The sequence below is a fragment of the Cavia porcellus genome, unplaced genomic scaffold, assembly GCF_034190915.1.
Source record: "Cavia porcellus strain 051 isolate PalLab524CR breed Dunkin Hartley unplaced genomic scaffold, mCavPor4.1 scaffold_2, whole genome shotgun sequence".
Lineage (NCBI taxonomy): Eukaryota > Metazoa > Chordata > Mammalia > Rodentia > Caviidae > Cavia > Cavia porcellus.
Genome location: NW_026947485.1, coordinates 129,962,396 through 129,979,578, shown reverse-complemented (window position 1 = coordinate 129,979,578; position 17,183 = coordinate 129,962,396). Strand labels below are relative to the sequence as shown.

At 36.6% G+C, this 17,183-nt stretch overlaps 1 protein-coding gene across 11 annotated transcripts in view; it reads left to right on the top strand.

Annotated features, from left to right (window-relative positions):
• Mctp1 (multiple C2 and transmembrane domain containing 1) overlaps nt 1-17,183 on the top strand; it is a 539,183-nt gene that overhangs the window by 354,489 nt on the left and 167,511 nt on the right. For all 11 annotated transcript variants that reach the window (XM_063245361.1, XM_063245358.1, XM_063245362.1 and 8 more), the window contains 2 exons: nt 1,469-1,639; nt 4,718-4,848. In XM_063245361.1, coding sequence (XP_063101431.1) covers nt 1,469-1,639; nt 4,718-4,848 — 302 coding nt within the window. The remainder of the gene's footprint in view (nt 1-1,468; nt 1,640-4,717; nt 4,849-17,183) is intronic.

Sequence of the window (17,183 nt, the reverse complement as noted above, 5' to 3'; positions counted from 1 at the left end):
GATTTACTGAAATGGTCAAGTACTGAACTATTTTCTTTCGAAAAACATAGTTTGTGTTTTCCTCACAAAGCACGTGGCTTTTGATGATGATGTATAAGAATGACAGTGGCATTGCTCTGACATACAAAAATGTAGGAAGTCAAAATGGAAATGAAAACTCTATAGTAGACTATAACATTATCACATTAGTGTAGGAGGGGCTAGACAGCAATTACAGCTAATCAATAATTGAGAATATTTTAAGATTGAGAAAAATGTTGAATTACTTCATGAAATGCCTGAATGGAAAAAACATACTTGATAATTAAAAAGGAATAATAACTGTATAGCATTATATAGCTCTTGGACTGGCTTTAAGATGTCTTAATGTTTAACTGTTTTCTCTGTTATGTGTTAGATAGTTAAGAGAAATTATATGACCATTTTTAGTAGACTTGCTAATTTTACAAACTTTTGATTTTGTTCACTTAAATACTTAAATACTGTGATTTATAATTGACCTGGATAATAATCAATAAAGAAAATGTTAAAATACTGGCATCAGAAATAAATACAGAAGCATACTTGCTTATATAAATCATAAATATAATTTTAAAAATAATTTTAAATATTTGTGATGCAAGTTTCAGATAAAAGTGAAGTATCTTGGATGACTAGATGGATTTCATTTTGTGTTCTATGGTACTTTAGTAGTTTCTTATTGAGCTGAAACTCAATTATTTCCTAATGTGTCAAATAGTTTTTAAATACCTAAATAGAACTTGCAACTAATCTTGCAACTAACCACCCATAAAATTCAGTTGTAACATGAAAGCAATCTTTAAAAAATCATAAAGAGTTAAACATTAAATATATATGTTGTAGATGCAGTCTTTGGTATTTACAATACTTGTTTTATCCATACGTACTTTGACAGGAATTTTAACACAAATGCAAATAACCTCTGATATTCTTGAAGCATCTACATCTTGTAAAAGTTGAAAATCTAGACTTTTTATTTAAGTAGTCACCTCCTTTATATACCAAATCTGTCCTGAATGACTTTGAAATTAATAAATAGTTAATACTCTATAAGTTGTTCTTATTAATAACTACTTATTTTTTGAAAAAATATAGCAGGAGAAAGAATAAGGCCAAATGATACGTAGTGTTTAAATTTAAAACACAATACTATAATCTGCTGGGCATGGTTGGACACACCTGTAATCCCAGCATTTAGGAGTCTGAGATAGGAGGATTGTTACAAATTCAGAGTTAATCTGGGCTACTTAATAAGCTCAGATTCCATCTGGAGTACATATCAAGACTCTCTCTCTCTCTCTTTCTCTCTCTCTCTGTCTCTCTCTCTCTCTCTCTCTCTCTCTCTCTCTCTCTCTCTTTCTCTCTCTCAAAAAAGCAAACAACAGTAACAACAAAAAAACACAAACATAAAACACACTAATCTAACTTGCTTTTTCTCTGCCAAAAGTTTCAGAGCCAAAGTGTGCGTCTGTCAGACCAACACAGAAAATCACATCTGTGGAGAGGAATAGTCAGCATCACCTTGATAGAAGGGCGGGACCTCAAAGCAATGGATTCCAATGGGTTGAGTGACCCCTACGTGAAGTTCCGGCTCGGGCATCAGAAATACAAGAGCAAGGTAGCTCTCTGCTTTCTCACTGTATTCCTGTCCATCCTGGGAAGGTACTGGTCAGTCAGTAGCCTTGCTTTTGGAGATGAGAACACTGGATGTTTTTAACTGCTTAGCAGAACTTTTAAGCATCGTATCCAAAAAACATGACCAACAATTGTATTGTATTCCTTTATGTGCCAGGCATTCTTGGGTAAACTATATAACTTCACTATGTTTCAACTTCTTCAACTATGATGTAGGAATGGTGGTAGGAACTATAAGCATCTTTGAGAGAATTTTAAAGAAAAAGAAGAAAGCGCCATGACCCAGCAAGAACAAAGAGACTCTGTTAATATTACAAGCAGTGCTAGTGTCTGTACTATTATTTTACACACCAGGAGAATCTTTGCAAAGTGCCCAGGTCATTTTATTCAACCTAATTGGAAAAATTAAGAGTGCAAGTTTTTAATGTATGTAGGAAACAAATGGGTCTAATTTCTGCCACCACCATGAGTGATATGCCATAGCACAAGTGACTGGCTCTCTATGCCCCGATTTCTCTTTCTGTAAGAGAGGAAATTAAAATAGCCCCTACTTATGAGAGTTACTGAAAGCATTAAATGAATATACGTTCTGCATGCAGTGAGTTTGCTGATATTAATAACACAGTAATTGGTAATAGCCAAGGAAAAGAGTGAATAGCAGCAGTTGTAGTAAATGTATAATAATTACATTACTAATGATAATGCATTAAATAATAATATTAGTAGTATAGTAGAAGTAATAATAATCAATAAAGGTCATAGTAGCGATAAATACATGTTCTATCCAACTATGCCTGTCTCCTAATTAGCTCTTACAGCTGCTTTTCATAGACAGCATGGGACCAGTGATTACATCCACCCTGAATTAAAGATCATCTTCTATTTTGAGAAGAATTCCTTTGCCTGAAGTCATGATTTTTGCAGATGCTTCGTTTCGTTTTGTTTTGGTTTTTGTTTCTACAGCACAGAGGGTTGAATCCAGGGTCTTCTCACTGAGCTACATCCCAAACCTTTTTAAAAACACAGCCTTGCTAAATCCCTAAGTTGCCTAGGCCACGCTTGAGCTGGTGGTCCTCCTGCCTCAGCAGCTTGTCTACTTCCCCTGCTGGCCCAGAAATTTTCATGGGTACTTAGCGGGTGAGATTTAGCATGCAGTAGGTGGGGAGCACTGCTAGCCATCTGCTTGTTTATCTCCTGAAGAACAGATGGAGAGGGAAGATACCATTTCTGACCTGAATGGAGGGAGTCATAAGAGAAGAAAATCCTAAAAGAAAAAGAATTGGGAAGTTAGTCTTTTGGGGCCATATAAAGAAGCCATGCCACACTGCAAAATACCATAACAGTTTATCTGAACCCAATTGTGAAACATTAAATTAGTACAGCATTTATCCTGTGCCATCTACTTTTTTGCTAACAAGGAGTTTAAGAACAAGTTTTAAAGTAGTTATCTTTTATCCATGATCACTTCATTCTTGTCTTCTTTCAGTTAACTCTGCTGCTGTTTTAGTAGGCTTCAGACATCATTTCTGTAGTTCTGGTCTTTAGGTATGAAATATGAAACCCAGCTATAGAAGCCTGTCTCTCTTTGCTCTTTCTGTCCATGATCTATTGCTGATTAATTTCAGATTGTGAACTTTAAAAATTGTGATTCATTTGTACTACCTTTGCACGTCACATACTTCATTGTTTCCAAACTCTTTACATCTAAAGAGCTGTCTGTCATCCATTAAAAAGAGAAAAGGCCACCGCATACCCAGCAGTTAAAAAAAAAAAAAAAAAAAGAACAGAGAAACATGAGTGTTGTTTAACCGAATGGTGAGTGGAATTTTAAAACATGTCAGTCTATGACTCTACAAGGTATGTCTTCTGAATACTGGAGGTCATAAAATTATACTTCAGATATCTTCCTTGTAATGTTCCACAGGAAGATCATACACTCATTTAAAGAAGAACACATCAACGCTACAATTCTAGAGTTAAATTTTGCCTGACCACAACTTGAAAATATCCTCATTAGTGAAATAAACAAGACTCACATGAGTAAATATCACATTGTCTCTCTAGTGTACAAAACAATAAAAACATACAGAGTAATGGGATCCAGAAACTATAATAGGTACTGTGAAAGCCAAAGGGAAGGAAAGTGCTCGACAGGGTGTAACTGTATGTACAATGTATGAGATAGATGCCCATATTACTGAATTTCTGTTAGAACATTGAACAGAATGATTTGCACTGTCAATGTTTGAGTGTCTAGCCACTATTTATGCTTTGATTTTGTGACTTTGGCAACTATTTATTAAGACAACGATGAGTAATGTATCAATTAGTTATTCTATGATGATAATTCTGTTTTGAATTCAGTATTATTCTACCCCTCTTTTCTTTAATTTTCTTTAATTTTCTTGTCTTTATTTTTAAAAAAGAGAACAATATGCAATACAACAACCATTGTTAAATTTCTTTCATTCTTTTTGAAGATCTATACTGTTAATGTTTTGAGTCTGCTGTTGTTGTTTATGCCTTCTGCTTTTGGTTTTTCTTTCCTGACTTTTCTCTTCTTTAAATAAAAATTTTTTTTGGCCTGACCACTCCAAGGCTGCTTGGTTTTTTTTCCTGCTTCCACAGAATTGCATGTCTCTCATGTAGTCAGTTAAAGATTCCAATGCATGTGTAACTAAGGAAAAAACAAAAAACAAAAAAATCTGGAAATCTATGAGTTTTCTTTTTATCTGTCAGTGATTATATAGAATAAATACTAATACCTGATGGAGTTTTTTATTTTTAGGCTGTATACTTTCTATATATACTTCCTTTTTCTCATCTGCTATGTAAGATAATCAAGGAATGACTTTTAGTTTGGGGGTAAAACCCATTATGCTGTATTCAGCAGTTAAGTTATTAGAAATCTAATGATTCATTTTCATGTATCTGGAAACTTTAATTCAAATAGCATACTACATGATTTTTTTGATGCTAACTAAAGTTGAACTTAGTATCTCATGTTAATTTTTTAAAAGGCTGCAATTGATAAGACAATAGTGACTCTTTTGTTTTCCAGATTATGCCCAAAACTTTGAATCCTCAATGGAGGGAACAATTCGATTTTCATCTCTATGAAGAAAGAGGAGGAATCATTGATATTACTGCATGGGACAAAGATGCGGGGAAAAGGGATGATTTTATTGGCAGGTTTGTGTGTTTTGATATTTTTGGTTCACCCTAGCGAGAATGGATTTTTGTTGAAAGAGTATTTGCTTTAAGTCTGATTTCTGGGAGTGGGCTATACTTTGGAAGGACAGGGGTCTTTCTATTGCAAAGCAACGCGTGGATGAACACAAAAGTAGATTCAAAGACTGGCCAGTAGGTGGCACTTTTGACTAGTTGATGGACCTAGCCTATTCCAATTCTCGCTATCCAGAGATTTTCTCCAGATGTCGGAAATATTGTGCACAAAAGTTATGGGAGCTGAACAAGAGGAATTTCATCTGATATGGGATACTTAGAAGAACAAAAAGCATATTCAGAGTCTGTAAAGCGAGCTGAGATAATATTTATTTTCATAAAGCACATTGTGACCATGAAATGCATTATTTCCTATAACTCCCTACAAGGTAGAGAATCTTTATAATCTCTTAGGAGTACATAAATCTGTAAAGAGTTACTAAGTTTTAGTGAAGGGAGCATGGGAGTGAAGCAAACTCATGTTAATCTGATAATGAATCGAAAAATACTATCCTGAAGCTGGCACATTTCTCTACAAAGTCAAGGTTATTTTCAATGACTCCTTAAATAACATAAATTGTGTTCTTATTGGTCTTCTATAAAGCCTGGTTTTATATTTTTTTGTAGCAAACCAAAGGAAACCTGGTAATTTCAGAATAAAGTATGATGTACAAAGAACTCATTAGCTTAAAAAAATTCCTTCTTTACTGTATTCTATGTGAATTCCAAGTCTTCATACTGACAGACCAAAGAAAGTTCATACACACAAAATTTTATTCTAGGAAAATGAAGACAGAGTGCAATGCAACGTAATTTCTTTTCATTTTTACTGCTTCTGATATGTATGTTTTAAGCAATGGCTTTTACAGTATGCTTATAAAATGAGCAGTGAAAGATTAGTACCGGTTTATCTCTGAATATTTTACTTACATTTTAAGCTCTGCTGTAAAAACTAATACTGTTACACTTCAATCATTTTTATTTTATTTATTTATTTTTTGTACTGGGATGGAACTCGTGACCTCACACTTGCCAGGCAGGCACTTATACCACTGAGCTAAATCCCTGACTTTAGCCCTTTCTAAAGCACAGGTCTTTATTGTATGTTTCCCCCTTAATAAGGCACTATTTTCAGAATTTTCTAAAAGCTATATCTTTGGAGCATACAATAAGCTTAAGTAGTGGTCTACATCTATTAACACACCAAGTACATTAGAATTAAATAATTTGGTTCTCTATCCCCAGTAGAATCTGAGCTCTATAGAGTAAATACAATCTAGCTATTTTTTTGAATAATTAATCAAATTGCATGTAGTGATATTAATCATATTTGGTTACAGAATGACTGTCACATGTATTTTAATGCCTTAATTGCATTACAAAATTTCTTATATTGGCAAAATACTGAAGAGGACTATACTCTAAAACATACCTGCTTCCTGTATTTCTGGCCATGTATTACATATTCTTGTCTCTTTTTGTGCATTGTTTTCATAATGCAAAAATCATTTTATGGACTTCTTCCTTGGGATGAATTTCCAAATTTGGAAATTGTGAAATTTTCTTAGCCCACTTGGTATCAGTCTTTCCTTATTTGACAATACTATGAATTCAAGCGCAGAAATGGTTATCAGAGATGGATTTGTCTCATTTCACTTGCTTCTAAGGGTTTGTCCATATTTAGGCAAATTTTTGAGAGAATGATGACAGATAGCTGGATAGGAGACCCCAGAGATTACTCTCCAGTAGGTACCTGAGAAAGCTAAGAAAGTGTTTATGAATTTCAGGAAAAGAAAAGCAATCCATTATTTGTCATATGCCAATCAAAATTGTCTCTGAAAGCAATTGGAGCCCAAAAGTTTTAGAGGACATAAGTGCAGCGCACAGATATGGACACAGTGATTCCTAGGACAGGTCCAAAGTATTGGTATAAACCAATCTCCACAATGGAGGGAAGTAGTGTTGAATCTGAGGCAGCCCAGTAATGGACAGTGGAGACTTGTAAACCCTGCTAATTTAACAAAGATGCTCACTGCAGAAAAAAGAAATTGACTACGGTGAATCATCATTTCAAATCCACTTGATGCCAGATAACAACAGAAACTTCAGTTATCTAACTTTATGCTTATTAAACCCTACCTTAAACAATTCTGCCACTGAAAAACAACATATTGTTTTATTCCAGGGACAAGTGAGTTATGTTTATTTGAAGATTATGTGGTACAGTGAAGATAATGCAGGTTACATTAGTTTGCCTTGATTCCTAAAGTAGTTCAAAAGAAAACTGACTTGACTTCCAATTAAATTTGAGTTCTTAGGTTAACATGACAGGAATAAAACTGTCACTGCGTTCTCTCTTCTTCAGTAAGCTATTGCAGAATTCTTAAATCTCTGTTAACTTAAAAATTAACACTTGGGGAGTCGGCTAGTGGCTTTTGAGTAAATTCAAAGTTGATCATGGAGTCTAATACTTTCAATGGCTGATCACTTTTTAAAGGATACTATCTTAGTCCCAAAATTGAGAATATATGGATTAGATTATCTGCAAAGCCCTGCTTATTGTGTTATAGGTCAGTTATTGTTCGCCTTGTTTTCTCCTTTGGGCCACATATAATTACTTTTTTAATGATGTGTTTTGTAAATGCAGACTTCGTAATGGAGTTTGTTTGGATATAATTAAAACAAGATTGGCTATGAATTAATGACCACTTTCAAATCTGGACTGTTAAAACAAAAAGTAGTTCAATTGTGACGATTACCTGCTTCCATTCTCACTGGAACCCACACTTTCGGGTGTCTGCCTCCAAGTCCACCAAAGCTTGTCCTGCCAAGGTCACCTTGAACATTAAGTCATTGATCCAATGATCAGTTTTCAACTTTCATCTTCTCTGACCCAGATGCAGGGCTGGACTTGACAGAGAGCTTCCTTACCTCAAAGCATGTTTTTCTCTTGGCTTTCAGGACAGCAGATTTTCTTCCTTCCCTCTCATCTCACTAAATGCTCTTTCTTGATTTACTTTGCAATTTTTCCTGTGTCTCTCTCATAGAGAAGTTCTGGAGACACTCAGAGCTCATGGCTTGGGTGTCTTTCCATTTATATTTGCTCCAGTGGCCAGTTTACCCATTCTGGTGATTTCCTCACAACCCGTAGCTTGACAGTGACCAACCGTGATTCTCTCGAGTCCAGATTCCTACCTCCAGCTCCACACTGGATCTTGCTAATTGAATGTCTAGCAGTTGTTCCTGAGTCAGCATGTTCACAGGCAGGCCTCTGACCCCAGCCCCTCAACTCTATTCTTCCTTCAGGCTTTTTCTTTGGTTATTACTGACACCAAAAAACATTAGAGCATTTCTAAAAAATCCCTTTCTTTCTTTCATTCTCATCAAATCCATCAGCAATGTGTTAACGTACCCTTCTAAACATATTTATAATTCATCAACGTGTTGATCAGTTTTTTGACCCCATAACAAACACCTCAACAAATCAGCTTTCAAAGAGCAGAGTTTTCAACTCACGGTGTGGAGCTCCCATGATCGAGGGGCCCTGTGGTTTTGGGCCTGAGGAGAAGTAGCCCATCACAATGGCCGATGGACACAAGCTGCTTCCCACACGGTGGCCAGGAAGTGAAAAGGCGTGAGGAGGGTGCGAGGGCGCCGCTGTGTCCTTCAGGCACTCACCAATGACTGAAGACCTCCAACAGCACCAGCTGAGGACCATGCCCCCACGTGTGAGCCTTCTGGGGACCCTCAAGGTCCTGAGTAGCAGCTTCCTCTCACCACCTGTGTCAAGTGACACTGGTTGATTCCATGTGACACCAGCAAGGCCTGCTGCTTTTCACTTCTTCCTTCATCCTTCTCATCCAGACACTCTGCTTCCAGGACAGCAGCCAGAGTAACATAAAGTAATTAACTCGCTATTCAAAACCCGTCACCTCTTTCCTGTTGTAATCTAGATGAGACCACGGTCACCACAGAGCCTGGAGGGCAGGATCTGCCCGCTATCCCTCCCCGCAGAGCAGCCGCTCTTCTGCTGCTCCCAGGCCGTGCCTTTCCAGCCGCTCTGGACCTTGCGCTACTCCTTGAGCAGACCAGGCCCTGTCTCCTCCGGGCCTTTCCCTCTCCCGGAAGCACTGTCACCCCAAGGGCCAGCTGCCTGCCAGGCCTGTTCAGCTTTTTCAGGAGTACACAAGTGTCACGGCAGGGCAGCATCCAGCCAAACCTGTCTAAAAATGAAATCCCTTTCCTTAGCCCTCTCTCCCTTTGCCCTGCTGTGTTTTTCTCCACAGAAGTAACCCCTTGCTGTGCCCCTCACTCATTTTACCATTGACTGTCCCTCGGTAGAACGTAAGCTCCTCCAGGGGAGTCAAAGGTTTGGTCCAGGCGGTGTCCTCAGTACCTAGGCAAGGACCTAGCACATAACAGATGTTCAATAAATATTTGCTGGCTTTGAATTTAAATACTTTTGCTTTAATACTGGAGGTTATAACTATTTTCTAAAGACTGGTCTGGAATTAAGAAATGGCAATTTCAATGGCATGAATTAGTGGAAGATACACATTTTGAGTGTAATTATGGAAAGATCTGTGAATTCAAGAGGAGAATCAGTAAGTTAAAATGCAAAAGCATGTGAAGAATATTTATATTTTAAAATACTGAATTGCTGTACCAAAGAGAGTAATCTATATATTTACCATGATGATTTTATCATAATATTAGGTTTTGGGGGGTATAGGGGATTAAACTATGAGCTCACACTTGCTAAACAGGCGCTTATGACACTGAGCTAAATTCCCGGCCTATCATAATATTTTTAACTGAGATACAAAAATATTACATGTCTGCAAGGTACAGTGTGATGTTTCAATGTATGTATTGTGTAATGTTTGAATCAAGATAAAAATATCTCCTCGAACATTTATCATCCCAGACAGGGAACGCATTCAAAACCCTACTAGGATTTTTAAAACATATAGTTATTACTGTTATTCATAGTAGCGTAGACACCAGTTTTTTTCTCCTTTCTAACTTTAATTGGCGTCTGTTAAGTAAATTTTCTCTAGCCTTTCCACCTCCTAAAATTCCCAGCTTCTCTAAAACACTATTCTACTTTCCACTTCTATAAAGTCAGATTATTAAATTCTATACACCAATTACATTATGCACTATTTATCTTTATGTGCCTGAATTATTGCACTTAGCATAATGAGCTCAATAGCATTTATGTTACCATAAATGACAAAAAAAAAAAAACCATATCCTTTTCATGGCTGAATAATACTCCATAACATGGCATTTTCTTTATCCATTTATACCGAATGGAAACTCTTATTTCATAAAATCAGTTGTTCTAATTCATGAATGCAGGACTTATTTCTTTTTTAACCTCTTCATTGTCTTTCATCAATATGTTTAGTCTTTATTGTAGTGAAACTTTATGTCTTTATCTATTTAATCCTAGCTGTTTAATAAATATTGTAAATGAGACTTTTTTCTTGCTTTTTCTTTTTCAGACGATTTGCTATTGTATACATGTTACTGATTTCATATGTTGTTTTTATATCCTGTGACTTTGCTAAATTTACTTAGCAATAAAATTAGTTTAATTATTAAAATAATAATTAGCAATAAATTTGGTTTAGTTATTAAAACAATAATTTCTAGTGAGGTCTTTGTGATTTTTCTGCACATAAGATCATGTCCTCTGCAAGCCTCCTTTCTAATTTGGTAGTCTTCTGTTTCTTTTTATGCCTTAGTTATGCTTTAGGCATTCCAGTACTATGTTGAATATATAAGTGTTAGAAGCGACATCCTTATCTTATTCCAAATCTTAGAGAGAGACAGAGTGTTCAGTTTTCCCCATTCGATGTCATTTAGCTGTTGGCTTATTATATATGGCCCTCACTGAGGTACATCCCTTGCACATTTAATGTGTTCAGAGTTTCACAAACTTCCATCTTCATGATACCTAGAAATGAAGCTCCCTTGCTCATTAAATTTTACACACAAAAAATTAACCATTAATGGAAAGAAATAATGTTTTGTTACTTGTAAGACACTATTATATACATTAGCTCAATATTAGGGGGTAACAAGGGTGACTCATATTGCATTATTTGAAGATGCAAATAGTAAGACTAAAGTTTGCTAAGGAATTTCTCAGCTCAAATGCCACTGGAGTGATTGATGTAAGAGTCAAACCTACATCTCCTGACTTGAACTACCCTTATTCCATCTCAGTCTTGTGTTCACCATGTTCTCCTGCAGCCCTCAAGAGCTCAGTACAATGCCAGGTAGTCAGGAAACCAGCTCAGGTGATACACACCATACTGCAAGTTTCAACAACAAATCTTACCTGTTGCTGAACTACAAATTGCAAGTGAAGGTGAAATAACGTTAATCTGCATGTAATTATTTAACTTTCTGATCACCTGCAATTTGGCAGGCAAGATGGACTGCCACCTTTACGATAATCAGCTAATAAATCCTCATGATTGTTACACTTTTATGCAGAGCAGTAATCTGAGCAAATTGGCCACTGACAGCTGCGATAAATTGCCAAGAATGAGTGCTGTCAGAGAACAAGTTGTTTTTATGAATGTGTAGAATAAGTAAATCCTGGGTCATGCAATTTTATTCAGTTGGAGTTATTTGCAATCCCATATAGCAAAGATTTATAGCATTATTTATTAGTGTGCAAAATGCTTGTTTATCTTTAAAGTGGCATTGATTTGGCGTCCATATATTTTAGGTTGGCGAATTGCTAGTGACTTTGTTTTCTTATCAGGGCTTACGCATGGGTGCTGCCCAGCATGACACAGAGTTACAAATGTAAGCTTGAGTAGAGAGCTTAATTTCCACAAAAATTTTTATCACATGATATATGAGAATGAAAACTGAATGGCCAGTTCTGGGTGAATAACAAATGCTTTCCTGCTCTACGATCCTAACAGTAAATCTATGACTGTATTTAAGGCCAAGAGAAGACAATGAGGGTTTACAGGTGTCCACATAAGTGTTTGGGTTTAGGTGGTAAATGAAGAAAACAGTCTTGGACTTTGAATCTTCACCAAACTAATGTTCTTCATTCTTTTAGGGTTGAAGGTCACAGCTTTCAAGCATTTGACAATCTATAGGCTCTGATTTGGGACATTTCTTATTGGTGGCACGCAAACAACAATCTTTGGTTTTCTGTATGAATAAGACCAACAGCAATCTTGCTGTATTATTAATTTGAAAGCACAAAGATAGCTACCAAGAAATTCTAAATTGGGGAGAGTTTTATTTAAAAAATGATTCTATTTTTGCCATTTTTCTCACCAATTACTGGAATAGTTCACTCAGAAGATCAGCAGTATTTAAATGAAGAATTGAGAGTGTCATTAATTTTTGTCTTGGCTTTTTATAAAACTCAATTTAACCCAAAATATATTTGAATCCCTTTTTTCATCAGTTGATATTTTTTTCTTCTGAAAGTTTTTTCAAATAATTTATACTTGTTGCAATATTTCTTTAGAATGGGCAGAATTTCCAAGAGGATTTCCACGCACTTCTGAGCTATTCACAGGGCTGGGTAACTTACCTTCAAGGCAGTGAGCCGGGAACTGAAGAAGCACACATGAATGTGACCCTGGTGAGAATTTCCCCAAAGAGAACTAAACAGTGTCAGTTCTGCAGACGATACAAACACGGTGACAGAAATCGTCATTTGACAGCATCAGAGACAACAGTAAAACCACAATCACAAATTCAAAAACCACCCCATTAATATCTTAAATGTAAGCATTCCAAGAAGTTGCGTGTTATACTGATTTATAAGATTTTATAACGTTATTTATGCTAAGGTAAAGTGGTTCTCACATATTAAGAAATTTTAAAATGCCTAAAATTTATTGCATAATAATTGTACAATATAAAGTATTGTGTACATAATATATACAATATAAAATTGTGTTTTGAAAAACTTGTAGAAAATCTAGAAAAATCTAGACAATTCTCCTCCGAAGCCTTCATTTTTATGTTTATTGTTTTTTTAGCTTTTATTTGTATTAGAACAGGCTTGTAATATATAATGATTACGTTCATCATGGGAGCTGATACTTGAACATAACACATCTTCATTCTCTTTATTTCCTTTCCCTCGCCTCATTTGTAAATGTCTTATTAATCATGATAGCTTAGAAACATCATGAAATGCTACTTTAAGGCATGAAACATGCTTAGAATGTCATCATTACAGAGGCACGGTATGCATTTCTGTTGCAAACATTCCTGGTGGTGGTTTTGGATTGTTTCAGCTCGATTCTCGCGAGATCTGACTGCGCCGTCCTGCGGCTGACACCGAGCTCAAGATGTGTCAGCTCGGCAGATTCTTGTTTATCACTGCAGTTCACTTGTGCATGTTCAATTAGCATTATCTTCAACCCGCGGTTCTTTTTACTGGGGTCTTTTAAAGCCAATTGACCATTTTGCGAGGATTAGTTCAGTTAAAACTGGATGATATAATCCGTAAATCCACTTAGCAGGGCATGTAGGGGCTGAAATTTAGTGAAGGCAGAAGGCAGCACTGTCAACCCAGGGCCTCTGCGATTCCTGCTTACTCTTCCTGGAAGCAGTCGTGAGCCAAGAGACCCCGCTGGGGTAGGGCCACCTGTGTTAGTGCAAATGTTAATTATCATGAGAGGAAGCTAGCTTCCAACTAGCTTCCAAATTTACCTCCCGTACCCAGGGGACTCTTCTACACACACAGAGTGCTAATCACGGGACTCTTCTATCTGGGAAGAAATGTTACTGGTCACTGGTTCAGTGATGGTCAATAGAAAGGTGGAGGGAGGGGGAGAAAAAGTCATAAAAACTAAAGTTTTTTCTCCTTCAGCTCTTAGAAAATGTATGCATACTTTTAATTATAAGCAAATTCAGGTTCTGATATGACATCGGGGGATATGGTTTAAGCTCTTGTTAGCACTTAATTTCTTTGACCCTCAATTTCCTCATTTGTGAAATAAATTTTAAAAGCTCCTTCAGTTTTAAGCCTATTTTGGTTATATTTTTGTTTCATTGATTGACTAACTGATGAGTTGAATAGGGTGTAGATATTGTAATTTTTTCAATATCAAAGTAAGGCAAATATGATATAGTCATGTTGGTATAAGTTAGGTATGTGCAATGATCACATTCATTGTAGGGAATTTGTACCTATACATGATATACCTTGATTTGTCTTTTTCCCCCCTCTCATTCCCTTCCACAGTGGTTCCCCTCGTTATTTACAAAGATCGTTTCCATTTTACCCTCTTTTCTCATTTTTCTCTTTCCTTCCTTCCTTTACCTCTCCCTCTCCCTAGTTCCCCTTTCGTTTTGAACAATTTCTTCCCATTTCACTATGTCTCTTGCACAGTTAGGTTCTTATTAATATTTTCAGTTTCTCACTCCAGTAAGACAATGTGATACTTATACATGTATCTGATTTTACTTATGATACGATCTTGAGTTGCATCCATTTAGCAATAAATACCTCAATTTTATTCTTCTTTATGGCAGAGTATAGTACTCCATTATATAAACAAAACCACGTCTCTTTTATTCATTCATCAATTGATGGGCACTTGGATTATTTCCAAGCTTTGGCTATTACAAACCGTGCTATTGTGAACATGGATGTGTATATATCACTATGGTATGATATTTTTAATTATTTTGGGAGGATATCAAGAAGGGAAATAGCTAAGTGAAATGTAGCCTCTAGCTGTAATTTTTTGAGGGCTCTCCACACTGATTTCCACAGTGGTTCCACCAGTGTACATACCCACCAACAGTGGAGAACTGTTCCCTTTTCCACATAACCCTACCAGCATCTATTATTGGCTTATTGTTTGATAAAAGTCTTTTTTTTCTAGAATGGGATACGATCTCTATTTGTTTTAATTGGCATCTCTCAAATGACCACTACGCTGAATATTTTTTCAGATATTTATTTGCCATCTGTACTTCTTCAACAGAGAAAGTATATTCCTCACAAATGTCCACTTTTGGATTGGATCTTTGAATTTAGGGAATCTGAGGAGATCAAAGAGGATATCACAAAATGGAAAGATATCTCTTGCTCTTGGATAGGAAAAAGCAACATAGTGAAAATGAACATGCTCCCAAAATTATTATACAGATTTAATGCAATCCAAATCAAAATACCACTAACATACCTCACCGAATTAGAAAAAAACAACCCTAAAATTCATTTGTAACCAAGAGAGACCTGGAATGGTAAGGGCAGTTCTGAACAACAAAGGCAAGGCAGGAGGCATCACAATCACTGACTTGAAATTTTACTACAAAACTACTGTGATAAAAAAAAATAAAAAATAAAAAACAGAGGATCAGTGAAACAAATTAAAAGATACAGAAACAACTCCAAACACATTCAGCCACCTTTTCTTTGACAAAGGAGTCAAACATTCACTTGAAGAAAGATAGCCTCTTTAATAAATGGCGCTGGAAAAACTGGTTTTCCACATGCCAACGACTAAAGCTACACCCATGTCTGTCACCATGCACTAAACTAAAATCAAAATGGATCAAAGATCTAAATATTGAAACAGAAACATTAAATTTGCTGGAAGAGAAAGTATGTAGAACTCCCGAAGATGTAGGTATAGTCAAACACTTCATGAACAAAACTCAGATTGCATGGGAAATACTACAAAGAATAGACAACTGGGATCCCATCTTACTAAAAAGCTTCTGCACAATAAAAGAAATCAGTAACAGAGTGAAATCAAAACCCAAGAGTAGAAAAAAATTGAGCCTGTTGTTTCTCAGACAAAAGACTAATATCTAGACCATATAAAGAACTGAAAAAAAACAAAGTATTTTGTGCTCTTATAACAATAAAAAGGTCTAGTTCCTTAAATTTTAAGTTTGCTAAACCAGGAAAGCTGAAACACAAAGCTTAAATAAATAATTTAGCTCTATTAAAACTTCAGGGCATTGGCCATGTATTTGGAAATACAAATTAACTTTTTGTTATTTTGTGGTTGTTCGGGAAATAAAGATGCAAGAAAACAGAAGCTTTGCAAGAGGCTTAATTTCTCCAAATATAACAGAAGATTTGACATAAAGGTACTTAATAATTAGTGGAGCCAGGCACACCTGTACTCTTGGTAGTCTGGAAGGCTGAGGCAGAAGGGTCACAGGTTCAATTCCAGCCCAGGCAACTTAGCAAGACCCAATCTCAGAAATTAAAAAGGTGCTGAGGATGTAAGTCAATGTGAAGGCCTTTCAAAGAAAGAAAATTTGTGAATCAATGAATAACTGTTGGGGGAAAAAAACCAGATTGCTGTCTATGCAGCCAATATAGCAATGTAGACGTGGCATTATTCGCCAGTGCAATCTTAGTCACCACTGACCTCTCTAAACCTCCATGTGTCCATAAGTACTTTAATTCTTACAAAACACCACTGATATTCAGGTCTTATGCTCAGTGTTGAGATAAGACATTGCCCCTGCCCCCAAGGTGTTTCTAGATATCGGGAGAGACAGCTGCAGGTTATTTTGATGACAATTAATAAAAATCAGTCAAGCAGAGGTAGATAAATGTATCATCCCAAGCAGAGGGAATGCTCCAGCTAAACCCACCGGAACAAGTGAGCCTAGCATCAATGGGGGAGGGGTGTAAGCCATCTGGGATAACAGATAGCACAAGTGATTCTGAAGGTGAATCACTGAAGGTGAAGGGGGCACTGTTGCCTGTCTAAGGATATCGCACGGATGTCAGAAAGCAGGGAAAGGACATGGTCAGATGCATGTTCTCGACATCCATCATTGGAAAGGACAAACTGGGCCAGTGATTTCTGCCTTAGTCAAGTTTTCCTAAAATAGAACTTGAAACAACAATTAGGTGCTGATGATGTATTGGGAGGTTCAGTCCCCAGTGGTGAGAGTGTGAAGTAAAGATCTCCAGGCAGCGAAGACTACAGAGAAACAGAAGTTTGTGGGTTACTAGGCTGGTCATTGTTTCCTGTTTCAGAGACACAGATGATTGATCAGCTGGTATCCACACTTGGATATGGCAGTTGGGCAAAATGGAATCAGGTTTTGGGACAGGCCATGAGAGGGGAGGTGATTGGGAAGTGATCTTTTCATTGCCCTTCTATTGATCTCAGTTTACCCCAGTAGGAGACTACTTGTTTATTCCTTGGCTTCCTTGGCAGTTGATGTGGGCACCGGATCTCATCACCACAGTGTGGTTTTGCATCCAGAAGCCAAAACCTCCAGCTGGTGGATGCTTGGGTTAAATGAACATTAGTAGC